This window comes from Heptranchias perlo, unplaced genomic scaffold (assembly GCF_035084215.1).
Source record: "Heptranchias perlo isolate sHepPer1 unplaced genomic scaffold, sHepPer1.hap1 HAP1_SCAFFOLD_94, whole genome shotgun sequence".
Taxonomy (NCBI): Eukaryota; Metazoa; Chordata; class Chondrichthyes; order Hexanchiformes; family Hexanchidae; genus Heptranchias; species Heptranchias perlo.
Window position 1 is genome coordinate 154,838 of NW_027139981.1, and position 19,782 is coordinate 174,619.

Genomic DNA, 19,782 nt, shown 5'->3' on the forward strand with positions numbered 1-19,782 from the left:
ACTATTCCTTCTCCCCCTTCTGCTCCATCTCCTGCTCCCCCTCCGAATCCTGCTTCTTCTCCATCTCCTGCTTCTTCTCCTCCTCCTGATCCTTCTCCACCTGCTGCTACTTCATCAACTCCTGCTCCGTCTCCTTCTGCTCTCCCTCCTCCGCATGCTACTTCTCGACACCCTGCTCCTTCTCCTCCTCGTGCTCCTTCTCCTCCTCCTGCTCCATTCCCACCTCCAACTCCTTCTCCACCTCCGCCTCCTTCTCCATCTCCTGCTCCATCTCCTCCTCCTCCTGCTCCTTCTCCTCCTCCTGCTCCATCCCCACCTCCGGCTCCTTCTCCTCCTGCTCATTTTCCTCCTCCTGCTCCTTCTCCTCCTCCAGCTCCTTCTGCTCCTCCTACTCCTGCTCCTTCTCCATCTCCTGCTCCCCCTCGTACTCCTGCTCCTTCTCCTCCCCCTGCTCCTTCTCCACCTTCTGTTTCTTCTCCTCCTCCTGCTCCTTCTCAAACTCCTGCTCCTTCTCCATCTGCTCCCCCTCCTCCTCCTGCTCCTCCTCCCCGTCCTGTTCGTTCTCCTCCTCCTTTTCCTTCTCCTCCTCCTTCTCCTTCTCCTCCTCCTGCTCCTTCTCCACCTCCTGCTCCTTCTCCACCTCGTGCTCCTTATCCACCTCCGGCTCACTCTTCTCCTGCTGCTCCCTCTCCATCTCCTGCTCCCCCTCCCGCTCCATCTCCTGCTCCCCCTTCTTCTCCTGCACCTTCTCCTCCTCCTGCTCCGTCACCTCCTCCTGCTCCATCTCCTCCCCCTGCTTCTTCTCAACCGCGTGCTCCTTCTCCTTCTGCTCCCCCTTCGGCTCCTGCTCCTTCTCCCCCTCCTGCTCGTTCTCCTCCTCCTGCTCCTTCACCTCCTCCCGATCCTTCTCCTCCTCCTGGTCCTTCTCCTCCTCCTGCTCCTTTTTCTCCTCCTGCTCCTTCTCCACATACTGCTCCTTCTTCACCTCGTGCTCCAATCCACCTCTGGCTCACTCTCCTCCTCCTGCTCGCTCTCCATCTCCTGCTCCCCCGCCCGCTCCATCTCCTGCTCCCCCTCCTTCTACTGCACCTTCTCCTCCTCCTCCTCCTGCACCTTCTCCTCCTCCTGCTACTGCTCCTGCTCCTTCTCCTCCTCCTGCTACTTCTCCTCCTCCTGCTCGTCATCCTTCTCCACCTCCTGCTCCTTCTCCACCTCCTGCTCCTTCTCCACCTCCTGCTCCCCCTCCTACTCCTGCTCCTTCTCCTCCTCCTGCTCCATCTCCTTATGCTGCTCCTTGTCCCTATCCTCCTCCTGCTCCTCCTCCTCCTACTGCTCCTTCTCCTCCTCCGGCTCCTTCTCCTCCTCCAGCACGTTCTCCTCCTCCAGCTCGTTCTCCACAACCTGCTGCCCCTCCTCATCCTCCCGCTCCTTCTCCACCTCCTGCTCCTTCTTCATCTGCTCTCCCGCCTCCTCCTGCTCCTTCTCCACCTTCTGCTCCTTCTCCACCTCCTGCTCCTTCTCCACCTCCTGCTCCTGCTCCACCTCCTGTTGCTTCACCTCCTGCTGCTCCTTCTCCTCCTCCATCTCGTTCTCCACAACTTGCTCCATCTGAACCTCCAACTCCTTCTCCACCTCCTTCTCCTTCTCCATCTCCTGCTCCTTCTCCATCTTCTGCTCCTTCTCCTCCTCCTGCTCCTGCTCCACCTCCTGTTGCTTCACCTCCTGCTGCTCCTTCTCCTCCTCCATCTCGTTCTCCACAACTTGCTCCATCTGAACCTCCAACTCCTTCTCCACCTCCGTCTCCTTCTCCATCTCCTGCTCCTTCTCCAACTCCTGCTCCTTCTTCACCTCCTGCTCCTGATCCACCTCCTGTTGCTTCACCTCCTGCTGCTCCTTCTCCTCCTCCATCTCGTTCTCCACAACTTGAACCATCTGAACCTTCAACTCCTTCTCCACCTCCGTCTCCTTCTCCATCTCCTGCTCCTTCTCCATCTCTTGCTCCTTCTCCAAATCCTGTTCCCTCTCCATCTACTATTCCTTCTCCCCCTTCTGCTCCATCTCCTGCTCCCCCTCCGAATCCTGCTTCTTCTCCATCTCCTGCTTCTTCTCCTCCTCCTGATCCTTCTCCACCTGCTGCTCCATTCCCACCTCCAACTCCTTCTCCATCTCCTGCTCCATCTCCTCCTCCTCCTGCTCCATCCCCACCTCCGGCTCCTTCTCCTCCTGCTCATTTTCCTCCTCCTGCTCCTTCTCCTCCTCCTGCTCTTCTGCTCCTCCTACTCCTGCTCCTTCTCCATCTCCTGCTCCCCCTCGTACTCCTGCTCCTTCTCCTCCCCCTGCTCCTTCTCCACCTCCTGTTCCTTCTCCACCTTCTGTTTCTTCTCCTCCTCCTGCTCCTTCTCAAACTCCTGCTCCTTCTCCATCTGCTCCCCCTCCTCCTCCTGCTCCTCCTCCCCGTCCTGTTCGTTCTCCTCCTCCTTTTCCTTCTCCTCCTCCTTCTCCTTCTCCTCCTCCTGCTCCTTCTCCACCTCCTGCTCCTTCTCCACCTCGTGCTCCTTATCCACCTCCGGCTCACTCTTCTCCTCCTGCTCCCTTTCCATCTCCTGCTCCCCCTCCCGCTCCATCTCCTGCTCCCCCTTCTTCTCCTGCACCTTCTCCTCCTCCTGCTCCGTCACCTCCTCCTGCTCCATCTCCTCCCCCTGCTTCTTCTCAACCGCGTGCTCCTTCTCCTTCTGCTCCCCCTTCGGCTCCTGCTCCTTCTCCCCCTCCTGCTCGTTCTCCTCCTCCTGCTCCTTCACCTCCTCCCGATCCTTCTCCTCCTCCTGGTCCTTCTCATCCTCCTGCTCCTTTTTCTCCTCCTGCTCCTTCTCCACATACTGCTCCTTCTTCACCTCGTGCTCCAATCCACCTCTGGCTCACTCTCCTCCTCCTGCTCGCTCTCCATCTCCTGCTCCCCCGCACGCTCCATCTCCTGCTCCCCCTCCTTCTACTGCACCTTCTCCTCCTCCTCCTCCTGCACCTTCTCCTCCTCCTGCTACTGCTCCTGCTGCTTCTCCACCTCCTGCTCGTTCTCCTCCTCCTGCTCCTTATCCTGCTCCTGCTCCTTCTCCTCCTCCTGCTCCTTCTCCTCCTCCTGCTCGTCCTCCTTCTCCACCTCCTGCTCCTTCTCCATCTCTTGCTCCATCTGCTCCTCCTGCTCCTTCTGTTTCTGCTCCCCCTCCTCCTCCTGCTCCTTCTCCTCGTCCTGCTCGTTCTCCTCCTCCTGCTCCTTCTCCTCCTCCTGCTCCTTCACCTCATCCTGCTCCTTCTCCACCACGTGCTACTTATCCACCACCGGCTCACTCTACTCCATCTGTTCCCTCTCCATCTCCTGCTCCCCCGCCCGCTCCATCTCCTGCACCCCCTTCTTCTCCTGCACCTTCTCCTCCTCATGCTCCTTCACCTCCTCCTGCTCCTTCTCCACCTCCGACTCCGTCTCCTCCTCCTGCTCCTGCTCCTGCTGCTTCTCCACCTCCTGATCCTTCTCCTCCTCCTGCTCCTTTTCCTCCTCCTGCTCCTTCTCCACCTCCTGCTCCCACTCCACCTTCTCCTCCTCCTGCTCCCTCTCCATCCCCTGCTCGGCCACCTACTCCTGCACCTTCTCCTCCTCCTGCTCCTTCACCTCCTCCTGATCCATCACCTCCTCCTGCTCCTTCTCATCCTCCTGCTCCTCTCCTCCTCCTGCACCTTCTCCAAGTCCTACTCCATCACCTCCTCCTGCTCCTTCTCCACGTCCTGCTCCATCTCCACCTCCTGCTCCTTCTGCTCCTGCTGCTCGTTCTCCTCCTCCTGTTTCTTCTCCTGCTCCAGCTCCTTCTCCACCTCCTGCTCCTTCTCCACCTAATGCTCCATCCCCTCCTCCTGCTCGTTTTCCTCCTCCTAGTCCTCCAGTGCCTGCTCCTTCTCCTTCTGCTCCGTCTGCTCCTCCTGCTCCTTCTTCACTTCCTGCTCCTTCTCCACCTCGTGCTCCTTCTCCACCTCCTGCTCCTTCTCCTCCTGCTGCTCCTTCTCCTCCTGCTGCTCCTTCTCCTCCTCCAGCTCGTTCTCCTCCTCCAGCTCGTTCTCCTCCTCCAGCTCGTTCTCCACATCCTGCTCCTTCTCCACCTCCGTCTCCTTCTCCAACTCAGGATCCTTCGCCTTCTCCTCCTCCTGCTACTTCCCCACGTCCTGCTCCATCTCCACCTCCTGCTCCTTCTGCCCCTTCTCCTCCTCCGGCTCCATCTCCTCCTCCGACTCCTTCTCCTCCTCCAGCTTCTTCTCATCCTCCTGCTCGTTCTCCTCCTCCTGCTTCTTCTCCTGCTCCTGCTCCTTCTCCACCTCCTGCTCCTTCTCCACCTCCTGCTCCATCCCCTCCTCCTGCTCGTTTTCCTCCTCCTAGTCCTCCAGTGCCTGCTCCTTCTCCTTCTGCTCCGTCTGCTCCTCCTGCTCCTTCTCCACTTCCTGCTCCTTCTCCACCTCGTGCTCCACTTCCACCTCCTGCTCCTTATCCAACTCCTGCTCATTCTCCTCCTGCTGCTCCTTGTCCTCCTCCAGCTCGTTCTCCACATCCTGCTCCTTCTCCACCTCCGGCTCCTTCTCCAACTCAGGATCCTTCGCCTTCTCCTCCTCCTGCTACTTCCCCACGTCCTGCTCCATCTCCACCTCCTGCTCGTTCTGCCCCTTCTCCTCCTCGGGCTCCTTCTCCTCCTCCGGCTCCTTCTCCTCCTCCTGCTCCTTCTCCTGCTCCTGCTCCTTCTGCACCTCCTGCTCCCTCTCCAACTCCTGCTCCTTCTCCTCCTCCTGCTCTTTCTCCTCCTCCTGCTCCTTTTCCTCCTCCTGCTCCTTATCCTCCTCCTGCTCCTTCCCCTCCTCCAGCTCGTTCTCCTCTTCCAGCTCGATCACTACAATCTGCTCCTTTCACACCTCCTGATCCTTCTCCACCTCCGCCTCCTTCCCCACCTCCTGCTCCTTCTCCTTCTCCTCCTCCTGCTCCTTCTCCACCTCCTGCTCCTTCTCCTCCTCTTGCTCATTTTCCTCCAGCTGCTCCTTCTCATGCTCCAGCTCCATCTCCACCTCCTGCTCCTTCTCCTCCTCCTGCACCTTCTCCTCCTCCTGCTTCTTCTCCTCCGACTGCTCCTTCCCCACCGCCTGCTCCTTCTCCTTCTGCTCCCTCTCCTCCTCTTTTCCTTCTGCTCCTCCTGCTCCTTATCCTCCTCCTCCTCCTTCTCCTCCTCCAGCTCGTTCTCCTCTTCCAGCTCGATCACCACAATCTGCTCCTTCTACACCTCCTGCTCCTTCTCCACCTCCGCCTCCTTCCCCACCTCCTGCTCCTTCTCCTTCTCCTCCTGCTACTTCTCCACGTCCTGCTCCATCTCCACCTCCTGCTCCTTCTGCTCCTGCTGCTCGTTCTCCTCCTCCTGCTTCTTCTCCTGCTCCTGCTCCTTCTCCACCTCCTGCTCCTTCTCCACCTCCTGCTCCATCCCCTCCTCCTGCTCGTTTTCCTCCTCCTAGTCCTTCTCCTGCGCCTGCTCCTTCTCCTTCTGCTCCGTCTGCTCCTCATGCTCCTTCTCCACTTCCTGCTCCTTCTCCACCTCGTGCTCATTCTCCACCTCCTGCTCCTTCTCCTCCTGCTGCTCCTTCTCCTCCTCGAGCTCGTTCTCCTCCTCCAGCTCGTTCTCCACATCCTGCTCCTTCTCCACCTCCGGCTCCTTCTCCAACTCAGGATCCTTCGCCTTCTCCTCCTCCTGCTACTTCCCCACGTCCTGCTCCATCTCCTCCTCTGGCTCCTTCTCCTCCTCCTGCTCATTTTCCTCCTCCTACTCCAACTCCTGCTCCTGCTCATTCTCGACCTCCTGCTCCTTCTCAACCTCCTGCTCCTTCGCCTTCTGCTCCCCCTCCTCCTCCTGCTCCTTCTCCCCCTCCTGCTCGTTCTCTTCCACCTGCTCCTTCTCTTCCTCCTGCTCCTTCTCCTCCTCCAGCACGTTCTGAACCTCCTGCTGTGTCTTCACCTCGTGCTCCTTAACCACCTCCGGCTCAGTCTCCCCCTCCTGCTCCTTCTCCACCTCCGGCTCCATCTGCTCCTGCTCCTGCTCCTGCTGCTTCGCCACCTCCTACTCCTCCTCCTCCTGCTCATTCTCCTCCTCCTGCTCCACCTCCTCCTACTGCTCCAGCTCATTCTCCACCTACTGCTTCTTCTCCTTCTGCTCCCCCTCCTCCTCCTGCTACTTCTCGACCTCTTGCTACTTTTCCTCCTCCTGCTCCTTCTCCACATCCTGCTCCTTCTCCACCTACTGCTCCTTCGCCAACTACTGCTCCTTCTCCACCAACTGCTCCTTCTCCTCCTCCTGCTCAATTTCCTCCTCCTGCTCCTTCTCCTCCTGTTCCTTCTCCTCCTCCTGCTCCTTTTCCGCCTCCTGCTCCTTCTCCACCTCCTGCTACTTCTTCTTCTGCTCCCCCGCCTCATCCTGCTCCTTCTCCACATCCTGCCTCTTCTCAACCTACTGCTCCTTCTCCACCTCCGGCTCCTTCTCGACCTCCTGCTCCTGCTCCTACTCCTGTTCCTGCTCCTTCTCCTCGTCTTGCTCCTCCTCCTGCTCCACGTCCTGCTCCTTCTCCCCCTTCCGCTCCATCTGCAGCATCCCCTCCTACTCCTGCTCCTTCTCCTCCTCCTGCTCCATCTCCTTATGCTGCTCCTTGTCCCTATCCTCCTCCTGCTCCTCCTCCTCCTACTGCTCCTTCTCCTCCTCCGGCTCCTTCTCCTCCTCCAGCACATTCTCCTCCTCCAGCTCGTTCTCCACAACCTGCTGCCCCTCCTCATCCTCCCGCTCCTTCTCCACCTCCTGCTCCTTCTTCATCTGCTCTCCCGCCTCCTCCTGCTCCTTCTCCACCTTCTGCTCCTTCTCCACCTCCTGCTCCTTCTCCACCTCCTGCTCCTGCTCCACCTCCTGTTGCTTCACCTCCTGCTGCTCCTTCTCCTCCTCCATCTCGTTCTCCACAACTTGCTCCATCTGAACCTCCAACTCCTTCTCCACCTCCGTCTCCTTCTCCATCTCCTGCTCCTTCTCCATCTCCTGCTCCTTCTCCACCTCCTGCTCCTGCTCCACCTCCTGTTGCTTCACCTCCTGCTGCTCCTTCTCCTCCTCCATCTCGTTCTCCACAACTTGCTCCATCTGAACCTCCAACTCCTTCTCCACCTCCGTCTCCTTCTCCAACTCCTGCTCCTTCTCCACCTCCTGCTCCTTCTCCACCTCCTGCTCCTGCTCCACCTCCTGTTGCTTCACCTCCTGCTGCTCCTTCTCCTCCTCCATCTCGTTCTCCACAACTTGCTGCATCTGAACCTTCAACTCCTTCTCCACCTCCGTCTCCTTCTCCATCTCCTGCTCCTTCTCCATCTCCTGCTCCTTCTCCAAATCCTGTTCCCTCTCCATCTACTATTCCTTCTCCCCCTTCTGCTCCATCTCCTGCTCCCCCTCCGAATCCTGCTTCTTCTCCATCTCCTGCTTCTTCTCCTCCTCCTGCTCCATTCCCACCTCCAACTCCTTCTCCACCTCCGCCTCCTTCTCCATCTCCTGCTCCATCTCCTCCTCCTCCTGCTCCTTCTCCTCCTCCTGCTCCATCCCCACCACCGGCTCCTTCTCCTCCTGCTCATTTTCCTCCTCCTGCTCCTTCTCCTCCTCCTGCTCCTTCTGCTCCTCCTACTCCTGCTCCTTCTCCATCTCCTGCTCCCCCTCGTACTCCTGCTCCTTCTCCTCCCCCTGCTCCTTCTCCACCTCCTGTTCCTTCTCCACCTTCTGTTTCTTCTCCTCCTCCTGCTCCTTCTCAAACTCCTGCTCCTTCTCCATCTGCTCCCCCTCCTCCTCCTGCTCCTCCTCCCCGTCCTGTTCGTTCTCCTCCTCCTTTTCCTTCTCCTCCTCCTTCTCCTTCTCCTCCTCCTGCTCCTTCTCCACCTCCTGCTCCTTCTCCACCTCGTGCTCCTTATCCACCTCCGGCTCACTCTTCTCCTCCTGCTCCCTTTCCATCTCCTGCTCCCCCTCCCGCTCCATCTCCTGCTCCCCCTTCTTCTCCTGCACCTTCTCCTCCTCCTGCTCCGTCACCTCCTCCTGCTCCATCTCCTCCCCCTGCTTCTTCTCAACCGCGTGCTCCTTCTCCTTCTGCTCCCCCTTCGGCTCCTGCTCCTTCTCCCCCTCCTGCTCGTTCTCCTCCTCCTGCTCCTTCACCTCCTCCCGATCCTTCTCCTCCTCCTGGTCCTTCTCCTCCTCCTGCTCCTTTTCCTCCTCCTGCTCCTTCTCCACATACTGCTCCTTCTTCACCTCGTGCTCCAATCCACCCGGCTCACTCTCCTCCTCCTGCTCGCTCTCCACCTCCTGCTCCTTCTGATCCTCCTGCTCCTTCTCCACCTCCGGATCCTTCTCCACCTCCGGCTCATTCTGCTCCTCCTGCTCCTTCACCTCCTCCTTCACCTTCTCCACCTCCTGCTCCATCTCATGCTCCTGCTCCTTCTCCTCCTCCTGCTCCTTCTCCTCCTCCTGCTCCTTCTCCGTCTCCACATCCTGCTCCTTCTCCACATCCTGCTCCTTCTCCTCCTCCTGCTCCTTCTCCATCTTTTGCTCCATCTGCTCCTCCTGCTCCTTCTCCTGCTCCACCTCCTGCTCCTTCTACACCTCCTGCTCCTCCTCCTTCTGCTCCCCCTCCTCCTCCTGCTACTTCTCGAACCCCTACTCCTTCTCCTCCTACTGCTCCTTCTGCTGCTCCTGTTCCTTCTCCACTTCCGGCTCCTTCTCCTCCTCCTGCTCCATCTCCTCCTCCTGCTCCTTCTCCTCCTCCTGCTCCTGCTCCTTCTCCACCTCCTACTTCTTCCCCACCTCCGGCTGCTTCTCCACCTCCGGCTCCTTCTCCTCCTCCTCGCTCAATTTACTTCCTGCTGCTCCTTCTCCTCCTCCTGTCCCTTCTGCAACTACTCTTCCTGCCCCTTCTCCATCTCCTACTACCCTCGTACTCCTGCTCCTTCTCCTCCCCCTGTTGCTTCTCCATCTCCTTCTCTTTCTCCACTCCCTGTTTCTTCTCCTCCACCTGCTCGTTCTGAACCTCCTGCTCCTTCTGTTTCTGCTCCCCCTCCTCCTCCTGCTCCTTCTCCTCGTCCTGCTCCTTCACCTCATCCTGCTCCTTCTCCACCACGTGCTACTTATCCACCACCGGTTCACTCTACTCCATCTGTTCCCTCTCCATCTCCTGCTCCCCCGCCCGCTCCATCTCCTGCACCCCCTTCTTCTCCTGCACCTTCTCCTCCTCATGCTCCTTCACCTCCTCCTGCTCCTTCTCCACCTCCGACTCCGTCTCCTCCTCCTGCTCCTGCTCCTGCTGCTTCTCCACCTCCTGATCCTTCTCCTCCTCCTGCTCCTTTTCCTCCTCCTGCTCCTTCTCCACCTCCTGCTCCCTCTCCACCTTCTCCTCCTCCTGCTCCCTCTCCATCCCCTGCTCGGCCACCTACTCCTGCACCTTCTCCTCCTCCTGCTCCTTCACCTCCTCCTGATCCATCACCTCCTCCTGCTCCTTCTCATCCTCCTGCTCCTCTCCTCCTCCTGCACCTTCTCCAAGTCCTACTCCATCACCTCCTCCTGCTCCTTCTCCACGTCCTGCTCCATCTCCACCTCCTGCTCCTTCTGCTCCTGCTGCTCGTTCTCCTCCTCCTGCTTCTTCTCCTGCTCCAGCTCCTTCTCCACCTCCTGCTCCTTCTCCACCTAATGCTCCATCCCCTCCTCCTGCTCGTTTTCCTCCTCCTAGTCCTCCAGTGCCTGCTCCTTCTCCTTCTGCTCCGTCTGCTCCTCCTGCTCCTTCTCCACTTCCTGCTCCTTCTCCACCTCGTGCTCCTTCTCTACCTCCTGCTCCTTCTCCACCTCCTGCTCCTTCTCCTCCTGCTGCTCCTTCTCCTCCTCCAGCTCGTTCTCCTCCTCCAGCTCGTTCTCCACATCCTGCTCCTTCTCCATCTCCGTCTCCTTCTCCAACTCAGGATCCTTCGCCTTCTCCTCCTCCTGCTACTTCCCCACGTCCTGCTCCATCTCCACCTCCTGCTCCTTCTGCCCCTTCTCCTCCTCCGGCTCTATCTCCTCCTCCGACTCCTTCTCCTCCTCCAGCTTCTTCTCATCCTCCTGCTCGTTCTCCTCCTCCTGCTTCTTCTCCTGCTCCTGCTCCTTCTCCACCTCCTGCTCCTTCTCCACCTCCTGCTCCATCCCCTCCTCCTGCTCGTTTTCCTCCTCCTAGTCCTTCTCCAGCGCCTGCTCCTTCTCCTTCTGCTCCGTCTGCTCCTCCTGCTCCTTCTCCACTTCCTGCTCCTTCTCCACCTCGTGCTCCACTTCCACCTCCTGCTCCTTATCCAACTCCTGCTCATTCTCCTCCTGCTGCTCCTTGTCCTCCTCCAGCTCGTTCTCCACATCCTGCTCCTTCTCCACCTCCGGCTCCTTCTCCAACTCAGGATCCTTCGCCTTCTCCTCCTCCTGCTACTTCCCCACGTCCTGCTCCATCTCCACCTCCTGCTCGTTCTGCCCCTTCTCCTCCTCGGGCTCCTTCTCCTCCTCCGGCTCCTTCTCCTCCTCCTGCTCCTTCTCCTGCTCCTTCTGCACCTCCTGCTCCCTCTCCAACTCCTGCTCCTTCTCCTCCTCCTGCTCTTTCTCCTCCTCCTGCTCCTTTTCCTCCTCCTGCTCCTTATCCTCCTCCTGCTCCTTCCCCTCCTCCAGCTCGTTCTCCTCTTCCAGCTCGATCACTACAATCTGCTCCTTTCACACCTCCTGATCCTTCTCCACCTCCGCCTCCTTCCCCACCTCCTGCTCCTTCTCCTTCTCCTCCTCCTGCTCCTTCTCCACCTCCTGCTCCTTCTCCTCCTCTTGCTCATTTTCCTCCAGCTGCTCCTTCTCATGCTCCAGCTCCATCTCCACCTCCTGCTCCTTCTCCTCCTCCTGCTCCTTCTCCTTATCCTCCTCCTGCTCCATCTCCACCTACTGCTCCTTCTCCACCTCCTGCTCCTGCTCCACCTACTGCTCCTTCTCCTCCTCCATCTCGCCCTCCACAACCTGCTCCTTCTCAACCTCCTACTCCTTCTCCACCTCCTGCTCCTGCTCCACCTCCTGCTCCTTCTCCTCCTCCATCTCGCTCTCCACAACCTGCTCCTTCTCAACCTCCTACTCCTTCTCCAACTCCTGCTCCCTCTCCATCTCCTGTTCCTTCTCTCCCTTCCGCTACATCTCCTGCCCCCACTCCTACTACTGCTTCTTCTCCACCTCCTGCTTCTTCTCCTCCTCCTGCTCCTTCGACTCGTCCTGCTCCTTCTATATATCCTGCTCCTTCTCCTTCTGCTCCCCCTCCACCTCCTGCTCCTTCTCCTCTTCGTGCTCCTTCTACTCCTCCTTCTCATCCACCTCCTCCTGTTCCTGCTCCTTCTCCACCTGCTGCTCCTGCTCCACCTCCTGCTTCATCTCCTTCTGATCCCCCTCCTCCTCCTGCTACTTCTCGTCCCACTGCTCCTTCTCCTCCGCCTGCGCCTCCTCCTGCTCCTGCTCCTTCTCCTCCTCCTGCTCCTTCTCCTCCTCCTGCTCCTTCTCCACCTCCTGCTCCTTGTCCTTCTGCTTCCCCTCCTCCTCCTGCTCCTTCTCCTCCTCCTGCTGCTTCTACTCCTCCTTCTCCTCCTCCTCCTGCTCCTGCTCCGTCTTAACCTATGGCTCCTTCTCCTCCTCCTGCTCCTTCTCCACCTTCCGCTCCATCGCCTGCTCCCCCTCCTACTCATGCTCCTTCTCCTCATCCTGTTCCTTCTCCTTCTCCTGCTCCTTCTCCTTCTCCTCCTCCTGCTCGGTCTCCACCTCCTGCTCCTTCTCCACCTGCTGCTCCTTCCCCAACTACTGCTCCATCTCCAACTACTGCTCCTTCTCCTCCACCCGCTCCATTTCCTCCTCCAGCTCCTTTTCCTCCTACTGCTCCTTCTCCACCTCCTGCTCCTTCTTCTTCTGCTCCCCCTCCTCCTCCTCCTCCTACTCCTTCTCCAACTTCTGCTCCTTCACCACCTCCTGATCCTGCTCCACCTCTTGATCCCTCTCCTCCTCCTGCTCCTTCTCCTCCTCCATCTCGTTCTCCACAACCTGCTCCTTCTCAACCTACTACTAATCTCCACCTCCGGATCCTTCTCCTCCTCCTGCTCACTTTCCTCCTCCTGATCCTTCTCCTCCTCCTGCTACTTCACCACCTCCTGCCCCTTCTCCACCTCCTGATCCTTCTCAAGCTCCTGATCCTTCTCCAAATCCTGCTCCCCCTCCATCTCCTGTTACTTCTCCCCCTTCCGCTCCATCTCCTGCTCCCCCTCCTACTCCGGCTCCTTCTCCACCTCCTGCTCCTTCTCCTCCTCCTGCTACTCCTGCTCCTTCTCCTTCTGCTCCCCCCTCCTGCTCCTTCTCCTTCTGCTCCCCCCTCCTGCTCCTTCTCCTCGTCGTGATCCTCCAACTCCTCCTTCTCATCCTCCTCCTCCTGTTCTAGCTCCTTCTACACCTGCTGCTCCTTCTACTCCTCCTGCTCCTTCTCCTTCTGCTCCCCCACCTCCTCCTGCTCCTTCTCCTCCTCCTGCTCCTTCTCCTCCTCCTGCTCCTTCTCCTCATTCTGCTCCTTCTCCTCCTCCTGCTCCTTCTCCCCCTTCCGCTCCATCTCCTGCTCCCCCTCCTACTCCTGCTCCTTCTCGTCCTCCGCTCCTTCTACTCCTCCTGTTCGTTCTCCTCATCCTCCTCCTGCTCATTCTCCTCCTCCTGCTCCTTCTGCTCCTCCTGCAATTTCTCCATCTCCTCCTGCTCTCTCTCCTCCTCCTGCTCCTTCTCCACCTCCTGCTCCTCCTCCTTCTGCTCCCCCTCCTCCTCCTGCTACTTCTCGAACCCCTACTCCTTCTCCTCCTACTGCTCCTTCTGCTGCTCCTGTTCCTTCTCCACTTCCGGCTCCTTCTCCTCCTCCTGCTCCATCTCCTCCTCCTGCTCCTTCTCCTCCTCCTACTCCTCCTCCTCCTGCTCATTCTCCTCCTCCTGCTCCACCTCCTCCTACTGCTCCAGCTCATTCTCCACCTACTGCTTCTTCTCCTTCTGCTCCCCCTCCTCCTCCTGCTACTTCTCGACCTCTTGCTACTTTTCCTCCTCCTGCTCCTTCTCCACATCCTGCTCCTTCTCCACCTACTGCTCCTTCGCCAACTACTGCTCCTTCTCCACCAACTGCTCCTTCTCCTCCTCCTGCTCCATTTCCTCCTCCTGCTCCTTCTCCTCCTGTTCCTTCTCCTCCTCCTGCTCCTTTTCCGCCTCCTGCTCCTTCTCCACCTCCTGCTACTTCTTCTTCTGCTCCCCCGCCTCATCCTGCTCCTTCTCCACATCCTGCCTCTTCTCAACCTACTGCTCCTTCTCCACCTCCGGCTCCTTCTCGACCTCCTGCTCCTGCTCCTACTCCTGTTCCTGCTCCTTCTCCTCGTCTTGCTCCTCCTCCTGCTCCACGTCCTGCTCCTTCTCCCCCTTCCGCTCCATCTGCAGCATCCCCTCCTACTCCTGCTCCTTCTCCTCCTCCTGCTCCATCTCCTTATGCTGCTCCTTGTCCCTATCCTCCTCCTGCTCCTCCTCCTCCTACTGCTCCTTCTCCTCCTCCGGCTCCTTCTCCTCCTCCAGCACATTCTCCTCCTCCAGCTCGTTCTCCACAACCTGCTGCCCCTCCTCATCCTCCCGCTCCTTCTCCACCTCCTGCTCCTTCTTCATCTGCTCTCCCGCCTCCTCCTGCTCCTTCTCCACCTTCTGCTCCTTCTCCACCTCCTGCTCCTTCTCCACCTCCTGCTCCTGCTCCACCTCCTGTTGCTTCACCTCCTGCTGCTCCTTCTCCTCCTCCATCTCGTTCTCCACAACTTGCTCCATCTGAACCTCCAACTCCTTCTCCACCTCCGTCTCCTTCTCCATCTCCTGCTCCTTCTCCATCTCCTGCTCCTTCTCCACCTCCTGCTCCTGCTCCACCTCCTGTTGCTTCACCTCCTGCTGCTCCTTCTCCTCCTCCATCTCGTTCTCCACAACTTGCTCCATCTGAACCTCCAACTCCTTCTCCACCTCCGTCTCCTTCTCCAACTCCTGCTCCTTCTCCACCTCCTGCTCCTTCTCCACCTCCTGCTCCTGCTCCACCTCCTGTTGCTTCACCTCCTGCTGCTCCTTCTCCTCCTCCATCTCGTTCTCCACAACTTGCTGCATCTGAACCTTCAACTCCTTCTCCACCTCCGTCTCCTTCTCCATCTCCTGCTCCTTCTCCATCTCCTGCTCCTTCTCCAAATCCTGTTCCCTCTCCATCTACTATTCCTTCTCCCCCTTCTGCTCCATCTCCTGCTCCCCCTCCGAATCCTGCTTCTTCTCCATCTCCTGCTTCTTCTCCTCCTCCTGCTCCATTCCCACCTCCAACTCCTTCTCCACCTCCGCCTCCTTCTCCATCTCCTGCTCCATCTCCTCCTCCTCCTGCTCCTTCTCCTCCTCCTGCTCCATCCCCACCTCCGGCTCCTTCTCCTCCTGCTCATTTTCCTCCTCCTGCTCCTTCTCCTCCTCCTGCTCCTTCTGCTCCTCCTACTCCTGCTCCTTCTCCATCTCCTGCTCCCCCTCGTACTCCTGCTCCTTCTCCTCCCCCTGCTCCTTCTCCACCTCCTGTTCCTTCTCCACCTTCTGTTTCTTCTCCTCCTCCTGCTCCTTCTCAAACTCCTGCTCCTTCTCCATCTGCTCCCCCTCCTCCTCCTGCTCCTCCTCCCCGTCCTGTTCGTTCTCCTCCTCCTTTTCCTTCTCCTCCTCCTTCTCCTTCTCCTCCTCCTGCTCCTTCTCCACCTCCTGCTCCTTCTCCACCTCGTGCTCCTTATCCACCTCCGGCTCACTCTTCTCCTCCTGCTCCCTTTCCATCTCCTGCTCCCCCTCCCGCTCCATCTCCTGCTCCCCCTTCTTCTCCTGCACCTTCTCCTCCTCCTGCTCCGTCACCTCCTCCTGCTCCATCTCCTCCCCCTGCTTCTTCTCAACCGCGTGCTCCTTCTCCTTCTGCTCCCCCTTCGGCTCCTGCTCCTTCTCCCCCTCCTGCTCGTTCTCCTCCTCCTGCTCCTTCACCTCCTCCCGATCCTTCTCCTCCTCCTGGTCCTTCTCCTCCTCCTGCTCCTTTTCCTCCTCCTGCTCCTTCTCCACATACTGCTCCTTCTTCACCTCGTGCTCCAATCCACCCGGCTCACTCTCCTCCTCCTGCTCGCTCTCCACCTCCTGCTCCTTCTGATCCTCCTGCTCCTTCTCCACCTCCGGATCCTTCTCCACCTCCGTCTCATTCTGCTCCTCCTGCTCCTTCACCTCCTCCTTCACCTTCTCCACCTCCTGCTCCATCTCATGCTCCTGCTCCTTCTCCTCCTCCTGCTCCTTCTCCTCCTCCTGCTCCTTCTCCGTCTCCACATCCTGCTCCTTCTCCACATCCTGCTCCTTCTCCTCCTCCTGCTCCTTCTCCATCTTTTGCTCCATCTGCTCCTCCTGCTCCTTCTCCTGCTCCACCTCCTGCTCCTTCTCCACCTCCTGCTCCTCCTCCTTCTGCTCCCCCTCCTCCTCCTGCTACTTCTCGAACCCCTACTCCTTCTCCTCCTACTGCTCCTTCTGCTGCTCCTGTTCCTTCTCCACTTCCGGCTCCTTCTCCTCCTCCTGCTCCATCTCCTCCTCCTGCTCCTTCTCCTCCTCCTGCTCCTGCTCCTTCTCCACCTCCTACTTCTTCCCCACCTCCGGCTGCTTCTCCACCTCCGGCTCCTTCTCCTCCTCCTCGCTCAATTTACTTCCTGCTGCTCCTTCTCCTCCTCCTGTCCCTTCTGCAACTACTCTTCCTGCCCCTTCTCCATCTCCTACTACCCTCGTACTCCTGCTCCTTCTCCTCCCCCTGTTGCTTCTCCATCTCCTTCTCTTTCTCCACTCCCTGTTTCTTCTCCTCCACCTGCTCGTTCTGAACCTCCTGCTCCTTCTGTTTCTGCTCCTCCTCCTCCTCCTGCTCCTTCTCCTCGTCCTGCTCCTTCACCTCATCCTGCTCCTTCTCCACCACGTGCTAGTTATCCACCACCGGCTCACCCTACTCCATCTGTTCCCTCTCCATCTCCTGCTCCCCCGCCCGCTCTATCTCCTGCACCCCCTTCTTCTCCTGCACCTTCTCCTCCTCATGCTCCTTCACCTCCTCCTGCTCCTTCTCCACCTCCGACTCCGTCTCCTCCTCCTGCTCCTGCTCCTGCTGCTTCTCCACCTCCTGATCCTTCTCCTCCTCCTGCTCCTTTTCCTCCTCCTGCTCCTTCTCCACCTCCTGCTCCCTCTCCACCTTCTCCTCCTCCTGCTCCCTCTCCATCCCCTGCTCGGCCACCTACTCCTGCACCTTCTCCTCCTCCTGCTCCTTCACCTCCTCCTGATCCATCACCTCCTCCTGCTCCTTCTCATCCTCCTGCTCCTCTCCTCCTCCTGCACCTTCTCCAAGTCCTACTCCATCACCTCCTCCTGCTCCTTCTCCACGTCCTGCTCCATCTCCACCTCCTGCTCCTTCTGCTCCTGCTGCTCGTTCTCCTCCTCCTGCTTCTTCTCCTGCTCCAGCTCCTTCTCCACCTCCTGCTCCTTCTCCACCTAATGCTCCATCCCCTCCTCCTGCTCGTTTTCCTCCTCCTAGTCCTCCAGTGCCTGCTCCTTCTCCTTCTGCTCCGTCTGCTCCTCCTGCTCCTTCTCCACTTCCTGCTCCTTCTCCACCTCGTGCTCCTTCTCTACCTCCTGCTCCTTCTCCACCTCCTGCTCCTTCTCCTCCTGCTGCTCCTTCTCCTCCTCCAGCTCGTTCTCCTCCTCCAGCTCGTTCTCCACATCCTGCTCCTTCTCCATCTCCGTCTCCTTCTCCAACTCAGGATCCTTCGCCTTCTCCTCCTCCTGCTACTTCCCCACGTCCTGCTCCATCTCCACCTCCTGCTCCTTCTGCCCCTTCTCCTCCTCCGGCTCCATCTCCTCCTCCGACTCCTTCTCCTCCTCCAGCTTCTTCTCATCCTCCTGCTCGTTCTCCTCCTCCTGCTTCTTCTCCTGCTCCTGCTCCTTCTCCACCTCCTGCTCCTTCTCCACCTCCTGCTCCATCCCCTCCTCCTGCTCGTTTTCCTCCTCCTAGTCCTTCTCCAGCGCCTGCTCCTTCTCCTTCTGCTCCGTCTGCTCCTCCTGCTCCTTCTCCACTTCCTGCTCCTTCTCCACCTCGTGCTCCACTTCCACCTCCTGCTCCTTATCCAACTCCTGCTCATTCTCCTCCTGCTGCTCCTTGTCCTCCTCCAGCTCGTTCTCCACATCCTGCTCCTTCTCCACCTCCGGCTCCTTCTCCAACTCAGGATCCTTCGCCTTCTCCTCCTCCTGCTACTTCCCCACGTCCTGCTCCACCTCCACCTCCTGCTCGTTCTGCCCCTTCTCCTCCTCGGGCTCCTTCTCCTCCTCCGGCTCCTTCTCCTCCTCCTGCTCCTTCTCCTGCTCCTGCTCCTTCTGCACCTCCTGCTCCCTCTCCAACTCCTGCTCCTTCTCCTCCTCCTGCTCTTTCTCCTCCTCCTGCTCCTTTTCCTCCTCCTGCTCCTTATCCTCCTCCTGCTCCTTCCCCTCCTCCAGCTCGTTCTCCTCTTCCAGCTCGATCACTACAATCTGCTCCTTTCACACCTCCTGATCCTTCTCCACCTCCGCCTCCTTCCCCACCTCCTGCTCCTTCTCCTTCTCCTCCTCCTGCTCCTTCTCCACCTCCTGCTCCTTCTCCTCCTCTTGCTCATTTTCCTCCAGCTGCTCCTTCTCATGCTCCAGCTCCATCTCCACCTCCTGCTCCTTCTCCTCCTCCTGCTCCTTCTCCTTATCCTCCTCCTGCTCCATCTCCACCTACTGCTCCTTCTCCACCTCCTGCTCCTGCTCCACCTACTGCTCCTTCTCCTCCTCCATCTCGCCCTCCACAACCTGCTCCTTCTCAACCTCCTACTCCTTCTCCACCTCCTGCTCCTGCTCCACCTCCTGCTCCTTCTCCTCCTCCATCTCGCTCTCCACAACCTGCTCCTTCTCAACCTCCTACTCCTTCTCCAACTCCTGCTCCCTCTCCATCTCCTGTTCCTTCTCTCCCTTCCGCTACATCTCCTGCCCCCACTCCTACTACTGCTTCTTCTCCACCTCCTGCTTCTTCTCCTCCTCCTGCTCCTTCGACTCGTCCTGCTCCTTCTATATATCCTGCTCCTTCTCCTTCTGCTCCCCTTCCACCTCCTGCTCCTTCTCCTCTTCGTGCTCCTTCTACTCCTCCTTCTCATCCACCTCCTCCTGTTCCTGCTCCTTCTCCACCTGCTGCTCCTGCTCCACCTCCTGCTCCATCTCCTTCTGATCCCCCTCCTCCTCCTGCTACTTCTCGTCCCACTGCTCCTTCTCCTCCGCCTGCGCCTCCTCCTGCTCCTGCTCCTTCTCCTCCTCCTGCTCCTTCTCCTCCTCCTGCTCCTTCTCCACCTCTTGCTCCTTGTCCTTCTCCACCTGCTGCTCCGTCTCCACCTGCTGCTCCTTCTCCACATCCTGCTCCTTCTCCTTCTGCTTCCCCTCCTCCTCCTGCTCCTTCTCCTCCTCCTGCTGCTTCTACTCCTCCTTCTCCTCCTCCTCCTTCTGCTCCTGCTCCGTCTTAACCTATGGCTCCTTCTCCTCCTCCTGCTCCTTCTCCACCTTCCGCTCCATCGCCTGCTCCCCCTCCTACTCATGCTCCTTCTCCTCATCCTGTTCCTTCTCCTTCTCCTGCTCCTTCTCCTTCTCCTCCTCCTGCTCGGTCTCCACCTCCTGCTCCTTCTCCACCTGCTGCTCCTTCCCCACCTACTGCTCCATCTCCAACTACTGCTCCTTCTCCTCCACCCGCTCCATTTCCTCCTCCAGCTCCTTTTCCTCCTACTGCTCCTTCTCCACCTCCTGCTCCTTCTTCTTCTGCTCCCCCTCCTCCTCCTCCTCCTACTCCTTCTCCACCTTCTGCTCCTTCACCACCTCCTGATCCTGCTCCACCTCTTGATCCCTCTCCTCATCCTGCTCCTTCTCCTCCTCCATCTCGTTCTTCACAACCTGCTCCTTCTCAACCTACTACTAATCTCCACCTCCGGATCCTTCTCCTCCTCCTGCTCACTTTCCTCCTTCTGATCCTTCTCCTCCTCCTGCTACTTCACCACCTCCTGCCCCTTCTCCACCTCCTGATCCTTTTCAAGCTCCTGATCCTTCTCCAAATCCTGCTCCCCCTCCATCTCCTGTTACTTCTCCCCCTTCCGCTCCATCTCCTGCTCCCCCTCCTACTCCGGCTCCTTCTACACCTCCTGCTCCTTCTCCTCCTCCTGCTACTCCTGCTCCTTCTCCTTCTGCTCCCCCCTCCTGCTCCTTCTCCTTCTGCTCCCCCCTCCTGCTCCTTCTCCTCGTCGTGCTCCTCCAACTCCTCCTTCTCATCCTCCTCCTCCTGTTCTAGCTCCTTCTACACCTGCTGCTCCTTCTACTCCTCCTGCTCCTTCTCCTTCTGCTCCCCCACCTCCTCCTGCTCCTTCTCCTCCTCCTGCTCCTTCTCCTCCTCCTGCTCCTTCTCCTCATTCTGCTCCTTCTCCTCCTCCTGCTCCTTCTCCCCCTTCCGCTCCATCTCCTGCTCCCCCTCCTACTCCTGCTCCTTCTCGTCCTCCGCTCCTTCTACTCCTCCTGTTCGTTCTCCTCATCCTCCTCCTGCTCATTCTCCTCCTCCTGCTCCTTCTGCTCCTCC

At 58.9% G+C, this 19,782-nt stretch overlaps 1 protein-coding gene across 1 annotated transcript; it reads right to left on the reverse strand.

Annotated features, from left to right (window-relative positions):
- Position 1: 1 nt before the first annotated feature.
- Positions 2–14,345, reverse strand: LOC137319939 (golgin subfamily A member 6-like protein 22). Its single transcript, XM_067981814.1, has 4 exons — positions 13,875–14,345; positions 6,975–7,418; positions 1,558–2,001; positions 2–106 (listed from the first exon to the last, which is right to left on the reverse strand). Exons 1-4 carry the CDS (start codon positions 14,343–14,345, stop codon positions 2–4), a joined length of 1,464 nt encoding a protein of 487 aa, XP_067837915.1.
- Between the last annotated feature and the right edge of the window lie 5,437 nt (positions 14,346–19,782).

Excerpts from the sequence above, each read along its gene's own strand:
- LOC137319939 (XM_067981814.1), bottom strand. The coding sequence starts at position 14,345 with ATGGAGAGGGAACAGGATTTGGAGAAGGAGCAGGAGATGGAGAAGGAG. Across the intron at positions 7,419-13,874 it reads AGGAGAAGGAGCAGCAGGAG|GAGCAGGAGATGGAGAAGGA; the intron begins GTGAAGCAACAG and ends GATTTGGAGAAG. Across the intron at positions 107-1,557 it reads AGGAGAAGGAGCAGCAGGAG|CAGCAGGTGGAGAAGGATCA; the intron begins GTGAAGCAACAG and ends TTGATGAAGTAG.